Source organism: Musa acuminata, chromosome BXJ3-9, assembly GCF_036884655.1.
Source record: "Musa acuminata AAA Group cultivar baxijiao chromosome BXJ3-9, Cavendish_Baxijiao_AAA, whole genome shotgun sequence".
Lineage (NCBI taxonomy): Eukaryota > Viridiplantae > Streptophyta > Magnoliopsida > Zingiberales > Musaceae > Musa > Musa acuminata.
In genome coordinates this window covers 12,877,432-12,894,827 of record NC_088357.1, presented here as the reverse complement: position 1 = coordinate 12,894,827, position 17,396 = coordinate 12,877,432, and the positions used below count along the sequence as shown (strand labels likewise).

Genomic DNA, 17,396 nt, shown 5'->3' with positions numbered 1-17,396 from the left:
CCAACTTGTGATTAGCAAGCAAGGAGATGAACAATGTGGAACCTGGACCAATTTTTCTATTTAAGCTTAGAAATATCTAGCAATAGGACACGAGTATATGACATTATGATTACGATATTGTTCCGTAGTTGTACAAGAGCATGTGCAATTTAACGTAACCATGTCTTGGTGTGAGGCTGACTATCCTTTTCGACGAGTGAATATTGTATAACCACATTGCCAAAGTTCTCTTCTATCAACCAAAATCACTTTTATAACAACAAAGGATTACTGATTTCGATTTGTGCCACATCGAAAATTTTCCTATATATATATATATATATTTGACCAATCAAATCGATCACTTTTAGAATTCATAACCTACTTATTTGTGTTGGATTTTGATCTTACACGCAGGTCATCTTCGGGTGTTCGTCAAACAAGCGCTGCTCCATCATTTCGGATCAATCGGATCTTACCCAGTTACGATAATGGATCGGGTCAACGAGTCAGATCTAACTCTTGACATATCGGTGTGTCGGATTGGGTTCCAATTAAGCATGCGCTACAAGTCAAATTACTTCGACCCAACTTTGTTCTCAATCTAATCAGGTTCATTATGGCTCGAGTCCGGCTCACATTGCAACCGACTTCCAGCCGATTGTAGCCGTCAGATGTGGGGTGTTGCCCTGTTCTTGCTTCCTAACGATCGTGACCGTCGATTTTGTCCAATCAGAAATTGACGGTTGCAATCATCTGGAAGAATGGACATGACACCTATTTACCACAAAGCCACCCTCATCCGTCGGCTCCGCCATCAGTCCATTGCAACCTCGTGTCTCCTCTCCCGCCATGGTGGCCATCCCCGCCTTCTCCCTTTGTTCCCCTCTTCCCCTCTCCCCCAGGCCTAGAAGAGCACCAATCGCGCCCCGTCGGCCGACGGCCCTCGCCAACACCTTGGAGGCTGAGCGCGGCGTCCAGTTCGAGACGGGCGACTCCTTCTTCCGCCGTGAGAGCGCCGTCGGCCGCGACCTCGGCGTCCTCTCTGCCGCCCTCCATAGGCGCTCTCTCCCTCCTGGCGGCGGCCTCCGTGTCCTCGACGCCATGTGCGGCTGCGGCGTCCGCTCCCTCCGCTACCTCGCCCAGGCCGGTGCCGCCTTCGTCTGGGCCAACGACGCCTCCGAGGGCTGCCGCCCCCTCATCCTCTCCAACCTCTCCGGCCACCCCCGGGTCTCGCCCCAGGGCGACCGCAGCTGGGTCGTCACCCACCTCGACGCCAACAGGGTGCTCGCGGAGAACTACCTCCGCAAGGAGTTCTTCGATCTCGTGGACGTCGATTGCTTCGGGAGCGACTCCTCCTTCATGAGACTGGCAATTGCCACTATCAGGAAGGGAGGATTGCTGTACGTCACCTCCACCGATGGGTATTCGTCGGGAGGGCATCGCCCTCATTGGTAAGTAGAATGTGTTACCACCAGTCGATCTTCTTTTGCTTCCTCACAACCTTTGATCTGTTTGTGTACGTTATTGTTTGGAGACCTGCATACCTGTTGTTTTGTTTGAGTTTATTACCATTTGCAGAAAATGGTAGACAATCACCGAAATTTTTTACCGACATACATGTGGTATTTAATTTAATATGTTTGAGTTAGAAATCATCTGCACTTTACTTTGTTTCTTTTCCTTGAAAAGCGAAGAACTTTTTTTTCCTTGAAAGTTTAGGAAACTGATTTTTTCTTCCCAGAAAAGAGTAAATGCAAATGTTCCACTTAGTTATGTGTGTGACATTGAGTTTGATACCAAAGAGCATGTTGTCTGTTCCATTACATGGTTGACTTTTGCTATTTTATAGTTGAACCGTGTTTAGGTTTATTCATTTTTCTTTAGACCCCGGTTACGTATGATAAGAATTTGTTGTACATGCTTTGTGTGGTGTTCTTTAGATGTTGGTGTTCATGAATGTGCTACTTTAGACCCTGGTTACGTATGATAAGAATTTGTTGTACATGCTTTGTGTGGTGTTCTTCAGATGTTGGTGTTCATGAATATGCTAGCATGGTTTGCTTTGTTAAAAATGTGGAAATGCCCTCAGTTGTTTGAATGTCCTAAGAGATAATTTATTTAGATGTTAAGTTGACTAAGTTTGCTAGACCTGATATAATATTTTAAACTTGATTGTGAATTATGTTATGGCCAGTTTGTATTCTTTACCCTTTTGTGAAGAATCATTATGCTGTTGTACTTTTACCTCATTGTTTACCACTTCTTTGTGATGCGTGTATAAGTGAGCGAGTGTGAGATTTGGGTAAAAAAACCTATAACATATAATTGGTGACAGATATCTTTTGATGAGAACATACATTAGTAATCAATTTGCGATTTTTTTTTCTTTCAAATATCTGCAAAATATGATCCTTGACATAATAGCAAACACCTAATTTTTATGGTTTTAGCACCTCATAGTTTGACCTAATATTTGTGGCTTTTTAAGTTTATATTTGCATGTATGTGGATGCATTATCATTACCTTAGGCTATTTCAAGGCCTCTGACAATTCAATTGAATTTCCTTTACTAATCGCAGTGTCATCAGATTTGTCCATGCAATTACCTTATATTTTCAGTTTTTTACACCAAGTATGCCCTAAATTTATCAACTATTTTGAATGAATTTAATCAATATTACTAACAAAAGAAACTAACAGAGATCCACCTTTGCTTATGTGGCCCATGATGTATATATTATTCTATTCATGAATGTTGAACAATAAGGAAATCCCCTTTCTTTTTCTGCAAATCATTTTGAGATAAGTAAGTTTATTGGTAGCCATCTTTTAATTGTTATACAATGTACTGACTTGACAATTCATTGATGATACCTTGATTGCTATGTCGGGATCTCCTGTGATATGTAATATTATTTTGCCTCTAGTTCTTTGGCTTCATACGGAGCATATGTTCGCCCAATGCCATTTTCGAATGAGGTTGGTTTACGGATGCTTATAGGTGGTGCTTTACGGGAAGCAGCTGCTTTGGGCTATCATATATCACCACTTTTCTCTTTTTATTCATATCATGGACCTGTATTCCGAGTAATGTTGCAAGTGGATCGCGGACAGCTCCATGAAAAAAGGTGAAATAATGCATTGAAGTTACTTTCTCTTCTGAATTTTGGATTCTAATGTATGATATGCTTGATATCTAGCAGCCGATATGGTTTCTTAAGCTACTGCCATGGTTGCGGAAATTCTCAAACATTTTCTTGGGAAGAACTTGGCCAAATTTCATGTGCATGCAGAAAAGGCGAGGTACACAATTCTGTCATCAGAAAATATTATAGTAAATCTATACAACATTGCATGTAATTTGGAAGGAGAATAAGTTGCAACAAAAACTAGTTCATATAAGTTAATAGTTAATTATTTGTGTATATATAAACCCAAAAATGAGCGACCTTGCTTTTAATTTTCTTGATAGAATACGTAAATATCTTTGTTTTCAAGATACCATTCAGTTGGTCATATTCGGTGAACTTTGTTTTAAAGCCAGTGATTGAGTTTTGATATGACTGATAACCATTCAATTGCTCATATCGAGTGAGTCTATAAGCCATTATCAAGGTCTTTAAGATGATTTATGTCAACTTTTTGAATCCATTTTGTGATCTGTCCACAGTGTGTACGAGATCAAAAAGTTGAATGCTGAAACAGATGGTTCTTAGAGGGGCTTTGTTCTCGCTTGATATTAACCTTTTTATTTTGTGGTCAAGGAAGGTTTTAGTTTCGAATTCATTAACGAATTAGCCTCTGATGTGCTCTTCTTTTCTTTCTTCAGATTTCCAAATCTGTTGTTGTCTCAGGCCCTCTCTGGACTGGTCCTCTCCATGATGTAACTCATGTGACTGACATGTTACAATTAGCTACGGAGTGGGGATGGGCATGCACTAACCGGAACGAGGTTGATTTGGAGAAACTTCTAAACCAAATGATAGAGGAAGGGGACCCTCGACTACCTCCTGGATACATCAAACTTGACGAGGTCTAGAATAATATTAACATTTTTATTCTCCTCCTCTTCATTGATCTAAGAAAAGTGCCTTCTGCTTTTATAAGCTTTCGGTTTTTATATTTTCCACTCGTACTCTTCCACCATGGATTTACAGATTGCTAGCCGAGGGAAAATGAATTCTCCTCCTCTTAGTACCCTGATTAACACACTACAAGAGGTATGTGACTTAGTCCAGTCGTGCAATTTATATAGTTCAATTATCGTGGTTGGGGAGATAAACTCACTTCCTTTTTGCACTCAATATCCCCTGGTGGTTTCACTACTTCACCTGCCTGCTTTTCTCAGCTTATCAGGCTTTGACAATATGTTTTGTCTGTGGGTCTGTGAACAACGCTTGTTTTGTTTTGGGTTTGAGTTTTATAAAACTGTTTGATGTTCCACGTTTTCGTTCAGGTTGTTCTTCTCACTCATGATAGTTTTCCTAATCTTGAATGTTGGATAAGCAGGAAGGTTATGTGGCTTCGAGGTCCCATATCGCGCCCAATGCAATCAAGACGAATTGCCCGATCACTGAATGTATTCAGTTTGCTTGCAGACTTCGATGCAGCACGAGCAACAGAAGGTAGACTAATTTGCTGCTGGAAAGTGGAGACCACCCCATTCTGAGCAGTCTCAAACAATTCGATACATTTTTTATGCCAGGCCTCATACAACAAAATGGATCATGTAATGCATTGAATCTCTCCTGAAAGGTGTATCTGTTTTAAAGAGCCAAAGATTTGTCATTGCCAACAGATCAATCGAAAGACCTATAGCATTAAAAGTTGCAGCTGAAATTAATAGTGAAATGAACTGAAAAAACATTGAGAGGTCATGTTCACTAGTCCAGATGACCTTAACACAAACAAACACAAGACTCCCACAAAGCATGCAGAAACAAGGTTCATAATTTTGTGTTCAAGGTCAGAGCTTGGATCGGTATTGGCATTGTATCTATTTGGATGGATGATGTACCGAGTGCCGATATGCTGGTATGTACCAAGTTTTAAATAAAACGTAGAAGAATCCAAGAAAACAATAGATAGGAAATTGTCTAGTGTTGAATCAGTATCAATATGTATTGTGCCATATGGGTCTGTATCGGGTGTTAATATCAGCGTACTGGATGGTAGCCTTAATCGTGGTTTCTGTTTCGGTTCTATAGATAATTGAATTGAAATATGTTCCAAATTAGAACTGTGTTTTTAAGAATAATTTTTTTTTAATTTTTAATTAATGTTTAATGCTTTTTTTTAATTAGATCAGAATCAAATCGAAATTGTCGTTTTCGGTTCCAAGGGTGGAATTGAGTTGTTGATTTGGAGCTGTTAACATTGTGGAATCAATCCGAACGATGCTCATCCCTACAAGAGACAGTATCACTGAGCTGTTGATTTGGAGCTGTTAACATTGTGGAATCAATCCGAACGATGCTCATCCCTACTAGAGACAGTATCACTGAGCTGTTGATTTGGAGCTGTTAACATTGTGGAATCAATCCGAACGATGCTCATCCCTACTAGAGACAGTATCACTGAGCTGTTGATTTGGAGCTGTTAACATTGTCGAATCAATCCGAACGATGCTCATCACTACTTGAGACAGTATCACATGGCGTATACTGTCCGGACAGATCGACTCGGTGAATACTGCCCTTATCATACCATATCAGAAAATATTGCAAACCTTATACGTAAAACAGTCGATAGTTTCGAGCTATTGAGAGTTACATAATTTGTTCGTTTTACAATGTTAGACTGACCCACACATTTCAAACATTACATCACGGGAAACAGATCGTCGCTACACATTGCAGGGATTTGACGTGATACACACAAATCCGAGAGCTTGACGAAAGGAACAAAAGAAAATAAATAATACACTCCTGGGATTTTGAACAAACAAATCCGGATTAGTAGAATGAATGGAATAAAAAAATGGAGCACAGCATTAGATGCAGCAGAATCATGTCAGGCTAAATAGATATCTTAAATGTGGTGCTTTTTGGCTGGAATTGTTAGAAGGTACTGCTGCTTTCACTGACCGAAACGGTGGAACTCTCTGATTTCACCATATGGGCACCGTTGTTGATATCCAATCCCTGAAGCCTTCCAAGAGGATGTTGCTGCATCACTTGGGGAAGGTCATTGGGGTGACTAATCATGTGTTGGTTTAAGAGACCAGGCTGCAAATGCTGGAACTGGGGCTGAAACTGGATTGCTTGAAGGTGGATCGGCTGTTGCTGTGGAAGTGTGAAGAACGATGAGCTATACGGTGCGCTATGCTGTCCAATGTTGCAAGATTCATCAGGTTTTGATACTTCACCCGTCGCAATCTTTAGTCTTTGGACTTCCTGCTTTAGTGCCTCACTCAGCGCTGCAAGAATGTAGAAGTGTTCATCATCAAGTATGCTCTATTCTCAAAAACGTGCTAATAAATTGCATATGGTTCCTGATGTTGCTTTCATTCAACGCATCTAACTCAATTTCATCCAAGGAAACAAAGGAGAACTGCCCATTTTGACTGACATATCCTTGGTTTACTACAGAAGGCAATGTAAGTGACAAACTCTAGCAAGCACAAGTAGATACCTCTGCTATAACCATAGTATAAAGCTAACCATAGTGTGCTACAGTAGATATGACAACAAAGACAGTAATCATCTTTTCAGCTGCTGAGTAATAAAGACATGATAACTCTACCATTGCATTTAAGGCAAATAAATAATTGAAGTGCTCACCATCACGTAATTGTGCTTGTAGTTCCATTGCTTGTAACTGTAGCTTAAGCTCAGTGTTTTCTGCAGAGAGTCCAGCCGTGTCTCTCTGAAAAAAGAAAGCAACCGGGAAGGTTCACATTTACAACTAGCATCAGAATTAAATAACTCTCAAGGACGAAACGTGAGATCATCAGTAATGAAGCATATAATACTTTCAGGAATCACCCTAAATAGATTAATGATAATTTTTAAAGTACAATTATGCATCATAATTTACAAGAATGTCATCAAAACAAGGATTTGATGTGATAAACTCCAACGCGAGATGAAAAGCATAAATTTAAACACCCTTAGTCTTTATAACTACTATAGCGTCAAACATCAAGGTGAAAGAATACAACTGTGGCAGGGCAGAAAAGTGGTTCAGATATCTGACGGTCAGATTAAGGCATGATCTAAAAGAATACCATCAGGTTTGATGGTTGTTTGAATTAAAAAATAACAGCTTATTTCCCTAAGATATGAACATAGAAAATCGAGTTGCTACCAGACAGGACAGCTGGAACAAGTCATACCGCTAAGGACAAAAAAGTGGCAAGATGAAAAAGGTCATTGTCTACTAGTACAGATCTCGAAAGGGGAGAAAGAAACTTCTCACTCGACCAAAGGAAAATTAATTCATTCATCAATTACCACCAGAGTCTAATTTCTCTGAGACTTATAATGCTCCTTTATATAGGCTGAACATCTCTTTCTAAACCACAGTTGGGTACCTAGAGACAAATGAAGACAAAAAAATCTGATTAGTACAGACCTGAAGTAGAGTAAGTTGTGCAGAGAGGGTTGTAGCTTCAGTTTGGAGGGTCTTAACTTTCCTCTCAAGTTCTGATATATAATAAGCCTTTCTTTCTTTGGATCGAGCTGCAGATTGCCGATTAGCTAGAATTCTGCATAGATGGCATAGCAAATTACACAGAAATTTCCAAAACCATGCAACATAAAATTGAAAATAATACAAAGCTTAAAGAATACCATGATTTACATGAGAAGCTTCCCTGATGTTGACTAAAAAGTTGGAACTGAATAGTGTTACTGGTAAACTGATAACTTTAAGTGAATATTTTTTGGTAAAAAAGTTCATGTATGCGGTCGCAGAGATATCAAATGATCTAACTTAGAAGCAAGGTCTCAAATCTCGATCGTCCTTGTCGATGGGGACTGGTATTTAACCGTCCAAGCAAGTGCCATTACCAAAACATATAGCTCAACACCGACACAGTACCGTTCGTTTTTATTTTGTATTTTTATATATAATTATACCGAGTAGTACATGTTGGTATACATACAGCTATGAATGCCATTATTGTGCCAATTCAGTAGGTTATAAACTTGTATTAAACTGAGATTTAAAGACTTAGAAGACGAATTACGACTTGGATGCTTATTTGAATAATCTGACAATGCAGCATATATTATAATAATTTGAAAAGCAAAGCAAATGCTTCTTTCTAGAATCGATTATGCATGACTTTTCTTAATTTCTTGCCCTTACAATCATATCTGATGCAACTCTTATCTTAATTAATTCTAAATAAGCAAATATTATGTTATTAATTAAACATGCCCATATAGCAAGTACTTGAATGGGTAGATGCAGAAGAATATCTAATGAAAAAGGGCAGGCATAAAAAATTAGAGACAGCCAGTTGCAGTGGCAACACATTGCTCATTATTTTTCGCAAGGGACTACGTCAGAGGCATCCAGTAGTGGCGGCAAAATTTTGCTCATAATTTTTGCAAAGGACCACCCCTAAGTATGTATGTCCATTTTGTTTTGGTATGTGTTGCTGTCTTGCAGTCATAGTCAAAAAGGGAAAACAAAAGTAGGACAATGACAAAGTGGTCCACAACTTAATTTAGCTCAGCAAGAGCCACATCGATAAGAACATAATACAACACAGCTCTATCATTAATAAACTCTCAAGTTTATGTCAAAATAGCATGAATCAATGTCAAAATCACATGAGATTCCAACATTAACCGCTGCAAAGATAGGAAAAAGTTATCAAGTTTAAATCTGAAACACAAAAGAAGTGGAGTTACATATGGGTTAGATCTCATTCAATCCTAAAGGTTGTGTGCATCTGTTGAATCATATAGAACTGCACACACAAACAATCTGGGTTGCGAGAGAATATTGCCTGTACTAAACAACTCGATCCTGCAAGACATATGTTCTAGCAATAAATGTCGTTTGATTCTAGGAAACATGATCTTGGATGATCCAGTAATGGAGGATGCCTATAGTAAAGAACAAAGCTAAATTCTAATAAAAATAGGTTGGGCCATTAGATCATCCACCTTTGTCAAAAGCCAACCATCCTATTAGCCAATAACTAGTACAATCTTTGCGATGTAAAAGGAGTCTAATACCTCCAACACCTGTATTTTATTTCATTACTTTTATCAAACCAAATTAACTTTTGGTTAGCATCGCCCAGCCCACAACTGTGTTTCTTTTGACTTTTGGTCAAACTTTAAAAGATCATATAAACAGAAAGCAAAGAATCTAGACTTAAGATGATCTATGCATCAGATAAGAGGTATGCATGGCCATGCAATATCATTGACAACCGAGACCCAAATCGTTGGTTGGGTCAAAGAAAAACTGAACTTGTTAGTTCATTTCAATGACTTTTGGGTCAAAGAAAAATTAAATCTGATTACAAAGTACTCGTCTCAAATCTTGTCCAATTTGCTTTTAGGGTGCCTATTAAACATCGAACAAGGTCAATAACCAATTATAAACAGAACTTCTGGCATGGTGAACTACTACCTGAGCTCTCGAATCATTTCTAAGATCCCAAATTTTCATTTTTATGGTCAAATTGTAAGGAAGAATTTTCCATCACTCAAATGCTTGATTCACTTATCACCTTACAAACTGCACATTTGCAGAGAAGGAACTGAGCACTTTTAAACACAATCCTACCTTACGCCTCACTGCAAATGCCATCTAAATATTCAAAAGTAATAGTTCTTTTCTTTGTAGTACTTCATAGAAGACAACATGATATCAATCGAATCAAGAATGCTGATGGAAGTTCAAAGAGTCAACAATTAAGGTCAAATTAAACCAAGCAAAATGCCAATAATACTGCAGAGGATTCACCTTTTGGCCCGCTTAGGGTCAATGACGGCCAGCTCCGCAAGCTGCTCCGGCGTCATCGCCTTCTTTGTTTCCATCACCTCTCCCGACAGCCCTTCCCTCCTCATCGTCGCCGAAGACGTCATTGACGACCCGTCCACCGAAACGCTATGTCGATGTCTGGGCTTCGCCTCCTCGGCGCACCCAGAGCTCTCCGCCGTCCGATCCGTGCAGTCCCCGTCGCCCTCCGACCCGGATCCGCTCGCCTCGAGCTTGCACCCGATCTTGTCGATGTCCATGAAAGTGCAGAAGAGGTCGTCCTCGGAGCCGATCTCGTCGACCGGAACGGCGCCGCGGAGGTCGAGGTCGTCCGGAAGGCGGAATGCGAGTTCAGATCTGGCCCGGCGGTGGTGGGGAACGGGGAACATGGATGGGGGAGCTCCGGCGGCCTCCGCCGGAAGCGGCGCCGGTGCTACCGGGGACTCATTGGAGGGGAGATTGCGGTGGTCGGGGATAGGGTTGGGAGAGGGTGGCGGATCGGGGCCCCTCGCTTGCATCTCCGGCTTCCTCTTCATCCCGCATTCCCATGAGCACGAACCAAAAGAAATGCTCCGATGATGGATGGAGAGAGAGAGAGAGAGAGAGAGAGAGAGAGGATTTGTCATTACGTGAGTTGCTAGAAACAAATCTTGTGGTTTTGGAAAGTGTTTTCTTGTTTCTCGAATTCGTTTTTGCTGCTTTCGAAACCAAATTTTAGAATCAAAGATGGGAAATATTTCCAGCAACATCTTACAAGGGCGGTGCGGCTTCCATCACCCGTGCAACCTTTCCGTGGTATGTGGTCAAAGAGATCGATCATTGAGAAAATGATTATGAAGTAATTAATATATATATATATATATGCATATATTATATCAATTACAAAAAGTTGTGTATGATAAAATTCATATATATATATTTTTCTAAAAATATCATCTAACTTAATCAATAAATAATTTTATCTTTAATAATAATAATAATAAGGTCTTGAATATCATCTACACTAATTATTATTAAAAACAATAACTTGAAACAATTTTAATTTAATACTATTTTTACCGTACTCTTAGTAGAACAAATGCACGATATCATGTTGCGCGAAAGAATCAATGTGATGCACAAGACAAGTCAACAACAGATCTGAGACCTCAACCTCCATGACGCTTTGAGTTCTCCTGCCATCAAAGGGGAAACCCATGAGGACTGGGTGAGCGCATGAAGCTCACAACGGAGGAGTCATGGCTGATGCCGAAGCGGCCGGGAGTAGCAGCAGCTGGCGGCCTCGGCGTCGCGGCCACAGAAGGGCTTCCTGATCTCGACGCGTGCAGTAGTCTCGGGCCCACCGCCGACACCGCCTGGCTCCGATATCGCCTCTCGCCGCTCCTCCTCGGCCCCTTCTCCGCCCACTTGAGCTCTTGGAGCTTCACTCTGCTCGGGTATCGCCAGCAACACCATGCATGCCCTGCCCTCTTGATGTACCTGTCCAAGTTTACAGACAAAGACACGGGCTGAAGTAGATCATCTCCGTGAGCAAGATGCTGCAGTGTAGCTGAAGCATTACAGTAAAGATGAGAGGAGAGGAAGAAAGCAGCAGCACAAGGATCTCATTAGCTTGAATGCTTTAGGGTCATACTGATGAGATCTTCATGAGCTAAAGTTAGATAGTGTTGAAGCAATTCTACTTTAATTTTGATAAAAAAAAAAAAAGAATTAATAATTTAATGGTCCAAATGATTGCAATATTAAATCATCCATTAAACCAAATAAGATGATCGAGTGGTCAATTAATTCATCAAAATTGAAACTTGAATAGAAAAGTTTTGGAGTTTTCTTTCTCAAATCCAAACAGATTTATTTACCTTTGGCTGAATCTTCTTCCGAGGCACTCCACACATTTCCTTCCTTCAGACATGTCTCCCATCCCAATGCCGACACAGTCCCTGCAATACACTCTTCCACAAACCTGCAACAAGCAAAAGAAGGTCTCTGACACAGGCTTCTGCCATTAAACATACGGAGGAGGAGGAGAAGAAGAAGAACCTTATCCTTGTCAAACATGGCTATTTAGTTCTTTCCTCTACTAAATTAATTCATCTGGGAGAGTCAATGCTCAGCCATATGTACTCCAAATACAGAATCAGAAATTTGTAAGACATGATTAGAAATCTCAGTGCTTCTAGATTGCATGGCTTAGAATTCTAATTTGGACCTTTAATGGTTCAAATGACAGAAAAATAGTTATGATTTCAGTTTTTTTTTCCCTTAATGGGACCTTCTATAATCAATATATCGTCTCATTTATTGACTAATATTTTATAGATGCAATGACAGTGATACAAAAACAATTAAGAGAATATCATAATCTTTTTTTTTATTTAAATCTTATCCAGAAAACCAAAGAAATCTGATTAAGATAAACTTATAAAGTTATTTTGATTTAAGTGAAGAAAAATCTGTCTTATCTCTAACAATATCATCACCTCAGTTCACTAGAGTCAGTGTTAAACAGCAAAATTATATATATATATAATATGGAGGAATAAATGGAAGAAGTGCACGCAGAAGGACGCCATTAATCCTCACCAAGCACCGATGCCGGAACACGTAGATGTAGACGCTGCACAGAGTACAAATATTTGAGTGAGGAATGCCGGGGCGCCTTCTTCTCCCTGTCTCTCCTCCCACTGCACTCGCCATGCTCACTACACTAACAGCGTCAGCTTGACCGGTCCCAGCCATCACAGCAGCAGAGCTAATGCCGTTCCTCGTCATGAAGCTGCCACGCGCGAGGCGTTCCCGGCGCAGCTCATGCTCCGCCGCGCTGTCGCTGCCGCTCTTCGTTCCCCGCAGGCCCTTGGCGAAGTCGAGACTCGGCGACTTGGTCACCGCCGCCTTCGGTTCCTCGTGGATCGGCGACATGGTGGCTTGGAAGCTGGTGAGGTCCTTGAAACTGAGGTCGACGGAGTCGTCCGGTACTCCGAGGTAAAGATTCTCCAGCTCTTGCCTCGCCCTCGCGAGGGTCGTCTTGTCTCCCATAGAGAGAGGAGCTATGCGTGGAAGAAGCCATGGGGGGGGCGTAATAAGAAGTAGGAGGAGGCGAGGAAGACGACAAGGAAACTTGCTGATTCTTCCAAGTTCTACATGAATATATGTGAAGCGAAAGTTACGGAGACCGCGTTGCCGTCTAGTATTCTAATGCGTGTAGAAGATCATGTCATATATATGTACACGTTAGAGAAGCTTATTATTATTATTATTATTGGAGAAGCTTGGAAGTATCTTAGGGTGGAAATGATTGGATGACTCAGTTCATGAATCAATGAAAATGTTGTAGAAAGATACAATCTTGTCATCAATCCCGAAGTATTTCTGATGTTGATAATGCCAAGTGAATGAAAAGGTTATACAAAAAGCAGTCATAATATATAAATTTTGTAGATAATTTATTAATTGGTGCGACCCAAATTGACTAATCGATTCAGATATAAATTTTAAAGAAAGTTTTTACGTGAAATTGCATGCATCTTCCGACCGGTCAACGACATTTTTCATTCAAGATTTCAGCCGGCCAGGCCTTAGTAAAATACAAGCTGTGTAGCTGTAATGGTTTTTGTTTGTTTGTTTGTTTGATCCCATCCATGGAGGAGTAGCTTGTAGCTCCATAGGATCATTTTACTTATTTGAAAAGCAACATAGCTTCACTTCATATTTAATTAAGAAAATAATATCTTTATTTAAAAGATTAGGCAAGGCTCTATTAAAATATCTAAATTGGTTAATATATTATTACACAAGTGATAGATCATTTTTTCAAGATCATGTGTTATTTAACGTAAAAAAATTAGTAAGAAAAATAAAACAATATTCTTGTTAATCTTTTTGACATACTGTCTCTACAATAGGACGCTTATCGGTTGTATCTTAATGACTGAATAATATGTTTTTTAATCAAAATTTATAATAACACAATGTTTTTTTTTTTTTGCACTATCTTATGAAGGCAAAGTGATTAACGACTCTCTCTGGTATAATTTTCATTTTATCTTAGAGGGTGCAACTGGGCCTTTTTGTCCGCATTAGTAAGCTTAAAAACTGAAGTGTTAACACTGCATTATTTCTTTCCTCAAACAAGAAATGAAAACAAAGGAATCAATGGTTGATGCATTTGATCACGATAAATGATATTTTCACTATGCAATCATACATCACTAGTAACAAACAGTATGGTATCCAACGGGTGATGTTAAAATCCTGCATCACACGGTACCAAACTGAAGCATCATTAGCCATTTGCGGATGTTATGCTTCAAATTGCTTAAAGACAATAGAAGAACTACATTGCCAATCATATCCTGCAAATAATTTCATCAAGTAAACCTGAGACAAATGTTGAATCACTTACTGCAACTTTGGACAAATGCAAAATGATAATCAATTTTCAAACAAAAGATAAAATTGTTTATGTTCACATGTCAATCGGATGTTATTTGGACCAAACACCAGACTACCACCTGTGACCCAGGCGCAGAGAACTCGTAAACGAGTCATCTGTCAAAATAGACAGCACTGCCCACAGTTTCCCATATAGGATCCAATTGCAACACAGTTTCTACATCCTAACAATCATGGAAGAAATGAAAGAGATGCATCTTTATTTTAGATAAAACTTTGATTTGCTCCATATTAGAGCCGCAAGTTACTCGCAAGCTTCTGTTCCACACAGCAAGACAAAATTCACTTCTCTGGCTCAGCCTTTTCCAAAAACTGCTTCTTCAACCAATCAAAAGGCTGCAAAAATATTTTATAATCATTATCAAATAACAATTTTCATCAACAATAATAAAAAAATATGTGAAAAAAATCCTTTTAGAAAAATATAAGTGAAGCAAGAACACAAAAAACACAACATGTCCAATATCTCACAAAGCAAAAACGATGAATGTCCTTGGGTCTAGCATGCTAGCAAATTTGTTCTTGTGTAGTATCCCTCCAAGGGTCCCACTTTAAATACTAGAGGCTCGATTGCAACACACGTTAAGTGAGAAATTTATAAAGATTGCCAAAAATAAAGAGTTACAAATCATAGGGGAATGCCACATGTTGACCCTTTTCTATACTCTAGATGTTGGAGCAAGCATCACATATTGGATTACCTTTTCCCAGTCACTTTTGGATCCCTAGTGTGTACTAGGCTGATAAGTTATTTAGTATAGTTTCTAAGTTGTTGCCCTAATGCTCATCACCAACACCCAAAAATCGAGAGAATATAGCATATACTCTGACAAAAAAATTAAACGACCTCTTCATCTTCATATTATCAGATAGTTTACACCTTAAGTATGTTTAAAAATTAAGAAAATATGGAAATGGATACACGTAAATGATGGTCACACACTTATGTAACCCTGTTTAACAAGGATACAAGAATGAATTCAAGAAAAAATCTGACAAAATTTCAATTTTACCAGAAAGGCTCAGCAATAATGTCTCCAGAAAAACAAAAAGATCAAAGAATATGATTCAATTAAGGAAATCCAAGAAGTAGATGGAAATGAAAGTATTTGTTTTGGTCCCACAAATACTAAATAAGTGTTAAAAATATCTCTTAGTCCCTTGATGTCTAGTAAACTAACTTCTAACTGTGTAATCATTAGTTTAAAACTGTAACTAGTTAATCAGATTGAACTATTGAAACCAATTCTGACAATGGATCAAAATTTTTGAAACCTGAAAGTGGATAATACCATATGATACTATTCAAAACTAGTGGAAGTTTTTACCAAATCCCAAAACTCAATGGCCCGCCAAATTTGATTAATTTTGACCAAAATAGATAAGCCCTGACTGTAATTTCAATCCCTGACGATGTGGGTGGGTTCAAATAGCTTACAAAACTATCTGCAGATGCCAGTTAGGTAAAACCTTACGATTGAGATACACTATGCTTGGATGGCTCAATGGGTTCCCTTAACAGGTTAGATTAGGTTTGAATCATGTTCTTGACTACACCAATTACTATCATTGCTGCAGTTAACCATATCGCAGCAACTGTTTTGAGGTGATCTTTCCAATTAGTACTTTGTTCCATTTGACCATGTTTCACCAGCAACTGAATCCAGGAAGACCACAATATAGATATGTTGGCATTCTCTATCCATGATTCCCTTAGAAGTATAATGCAGAAACCTCCAACAATCCTTTTCTATTTGAGTCCTACTATAGGAAACTAATTTCATGATCTTAGGATGACTCACGGGACAATAGTCATAGATTGAATGAGGGTTTGAAAGGAAGCATCCAACCGACCTAATGTACAAAGTACAAACTGAAGAAACTAACGACCTATAAAACAAGCAGCGGAATACTCTATGTTTAGGGATCAAATAAGTTCATGTTCTAATTTCAAGTGACCGAATCCATTTCTTCAACGCACATGTAAAGCTGGGCAAGCATACACAGACAAATGTTTGTCAGGAAGGTAAATCAGATGTCAGAAAAACACATGTATGCTTTTCCAACTATACATTGTAGATGCAAGTTTAGCATTTTATCCCTTGAAGCAAAAGCCTCACCAGGCTACGGTTATACTGAACCTAAAATATCCACAGATTCATCATCCTTAACCAAAATTATTATAAACATTAATTGAGGAAATTTAAGAGAACAAGAATTTGAGTAAAACAACAAATCGCAGTGTAATACTTCTTCGCAGTCTACAACGAATGCCAAATTAGAAACAACAAGCCGTCAGCGAATGACCAAATCGTCAAATACCAAGATATCAAAGACGACAGAATCGCCATTAGACACGATCCCAAGGCACCGAGGCTTGATACAGGATCTGATTTTAATTGATACGAAAGGAACGAAATCCGAAAAAAAATAATCAGAGGAGCAAATGTGACTTGGATCTACGATTTGTAATCGACAGGTGTGAATAGGGATTGATTAAGGGATCCGCGTTGTACCTGGATGAGCCAGAGGGCACCGGTGGCGGCGGCGACGCCCCAGGTGGCGGCAGCGGCGATGTCCGTCGACTGGGGGCGGAGGCGCGGCCGCAGGAACGTGAAAAGTCCCGACCCCGTCGCCATCTCCTCACGATCCCAAATCTAATCGGCGGAAGACGAGAAAGAAGGGCGAGACGGCTTTAGGGATGAATTGGGGATACAACTAGGAAGCATCATTTATATATTGGCCCCTTCACTTTGGTATAATTACCGATAAATTCCTCACCATATTATATTTTTATATATAATCCCCTTATATTTATTAAATATGCAGTGTCAACAGAAAACAAATATTGAAGCAATTTGAAATCTTTTTTATCATAGCTAATTCCTAATTAAAATAAATATTTATATATTTAAGAAAAAAATATAATCTGAAAAATAAAAATAAGTAATAATTTTTTTTATAAATAGGGATTAATAATAATATTGAAAATACATGTTTTTAATGGACAAGG

General features: G+C 39.2%; 3 protein-coding genes across 5 annotated transcripts; 1 reads left to right on the top strand and 2 right to left on the bottom strand.

The window, feature by feature from the left end:
- Nucleotides 1-477: 477 nt before the first annotated feature.
- Nucleotides 478-4,780, top strand: LOC135648957 (tRNA (guanine(26)-N(2))-dimethyltransferase-like). 3 transcript variants are annotated; one of them, XM_065166995.1, is made up of 7 exons: nt 484-1,433; nt 2,911-3,111; nt 3,187-3,286; nt 3,813-4,016; nt 4,141-4,203; nt 4,493-4,608; nt 4,689-4,780. In XM_065166995.1, exons 1-7 carry the CDS (start codon nt 832-834, stop codon nt 4,714-4,716), a joined length of 1,314 nt encoding a protein of 437 aa, XP_065023067.1. In that variant the 5' UTR covers nt 484-831; the 3' UTR covers nt 4,717-4,780. The 3 variants fall into 3 exon arrangements, 2 of the variants coding, with proteins under 2 accessions (XP_065023066.1, XP_065023067.1); XR_010501149.1 differs by having other exon boundaries at nt 478-1,433; nt 4,141-4,608; XM_065166994.1 differs by having other exon boundaries at nt 478-1,433; nt 4,141-4,780.
- A 932-nt stretch (nt 4,781-5,712) lies between these two features.
- Nucleotides 5,713-10,536, bottom strand: LOC135648958 (transcription factor RF2b-like). Its single transcript, XM_065166996.1, has 4 exons — nt 9,917-10,536; nt 7,559-7,691; nt 6,766-6,850; nt 5,713-6,401 (listed from the first exon to the last, which is right to left on the bottom strand). The coding sequence occupies exons 1-4, from the start codon at nt 10,465-10,467 to the stop codon at nt 6,043-6,045; spliced, it is 1,128 nt and encodes a 375-aa protein (XP_065023068.1). The 5' UTR covers nt 10,468-10,536; the 3' UTR covers nt 5,713-6,042.
- A 441-nt stretch (nt 10,537-10,977) lies between these two features.
- On the bottom strand, nt 10,978-12,989 carry LOC135648654 (extra-large guanine nucleotide-binding protein 2-like). The gene is made up of 3 exons (XM_065166530.1): nt 12,515-12,989; nt 11,791-11,894; nt 10,978-11,410 (listed from the first exon to the last, which is right to left on the bottom strand). Exons 1-3 carry the CDS (start codon nt 12,965-12,967, stop codon nt 11,113-11,115), a joined length of 855 nt encoding a protein of 284 aa, XP_065022602.1. The 5' UTR covers nt 12,968-12,989; the 3' UTR covers nt 10,978-11,112.
- Nucleotides 12,990-17,396: the final 4,407 nt, after the last annotated feature.

Coding starts and splice junctions, on each gene's coding strand:
- LOC135648957 (XM_065166994.1), top strand. CDS start 832: ATGGTGGCCATCCCCGCCTTCTCCCTTTGTTCCCCTCTTCCCCTCTCC. Junction 1,434..2,910: donor GGAGGGCATCGCCCTCATTG/GTAAGTAGAATG, acceptor TTTTGCCTCTAG/TTCTTTGGCTTCATACGGAG. Junction 3,112..3,186: donor GGACAGCTCCATGAAAAAAG/GTGAAATAATGC, acceptor GATATCTAGCAG/CCGATATGGTTTCTTAAGCT.
- LOC135648958 (XM_065166996.1), bottom strand. CDS start 10,467: ATGAAGAGGAAGCCGGAGATGCAAGCGAGGGGCCCCGATCCGCCACCC. Junction 7,692..9,916: donor GACCCTAAGCGGGCCAAAAG/GTGAATCCTCTG, acceptor CCATCTATGCAG/AATTCTAGCTAATCGGCAAT. Junction 6,851..7,558: donor CACAACTTACTCTACTTCAG/GTCTGTACTAAT, acceptor TTCTTTTTTCAG/AGAGACACGGCTGGACTCTC.
- LOC135648654 (XM_065166530.1), bottom strand. CDS start 12,967: ATGGGAGACAAGACGACCCTCGCGAGGGCGAGGCAAGAGCTGGAGAAT. Junction 11,895..12,514: donor TGTTCCGGCATCGGTGCTTG/GTGAGGATTAAT, acceptor TGCTTGTTGCAG/GTTTGTGGAAGAGTGTATTG. Junction 11,411..11,790: donor GGAAGAAGATTCAGCCAAAG/GTAAATAAATCT, acceptor AAACTTGGACAG/GTACATCAAGAGGGCAGGGC.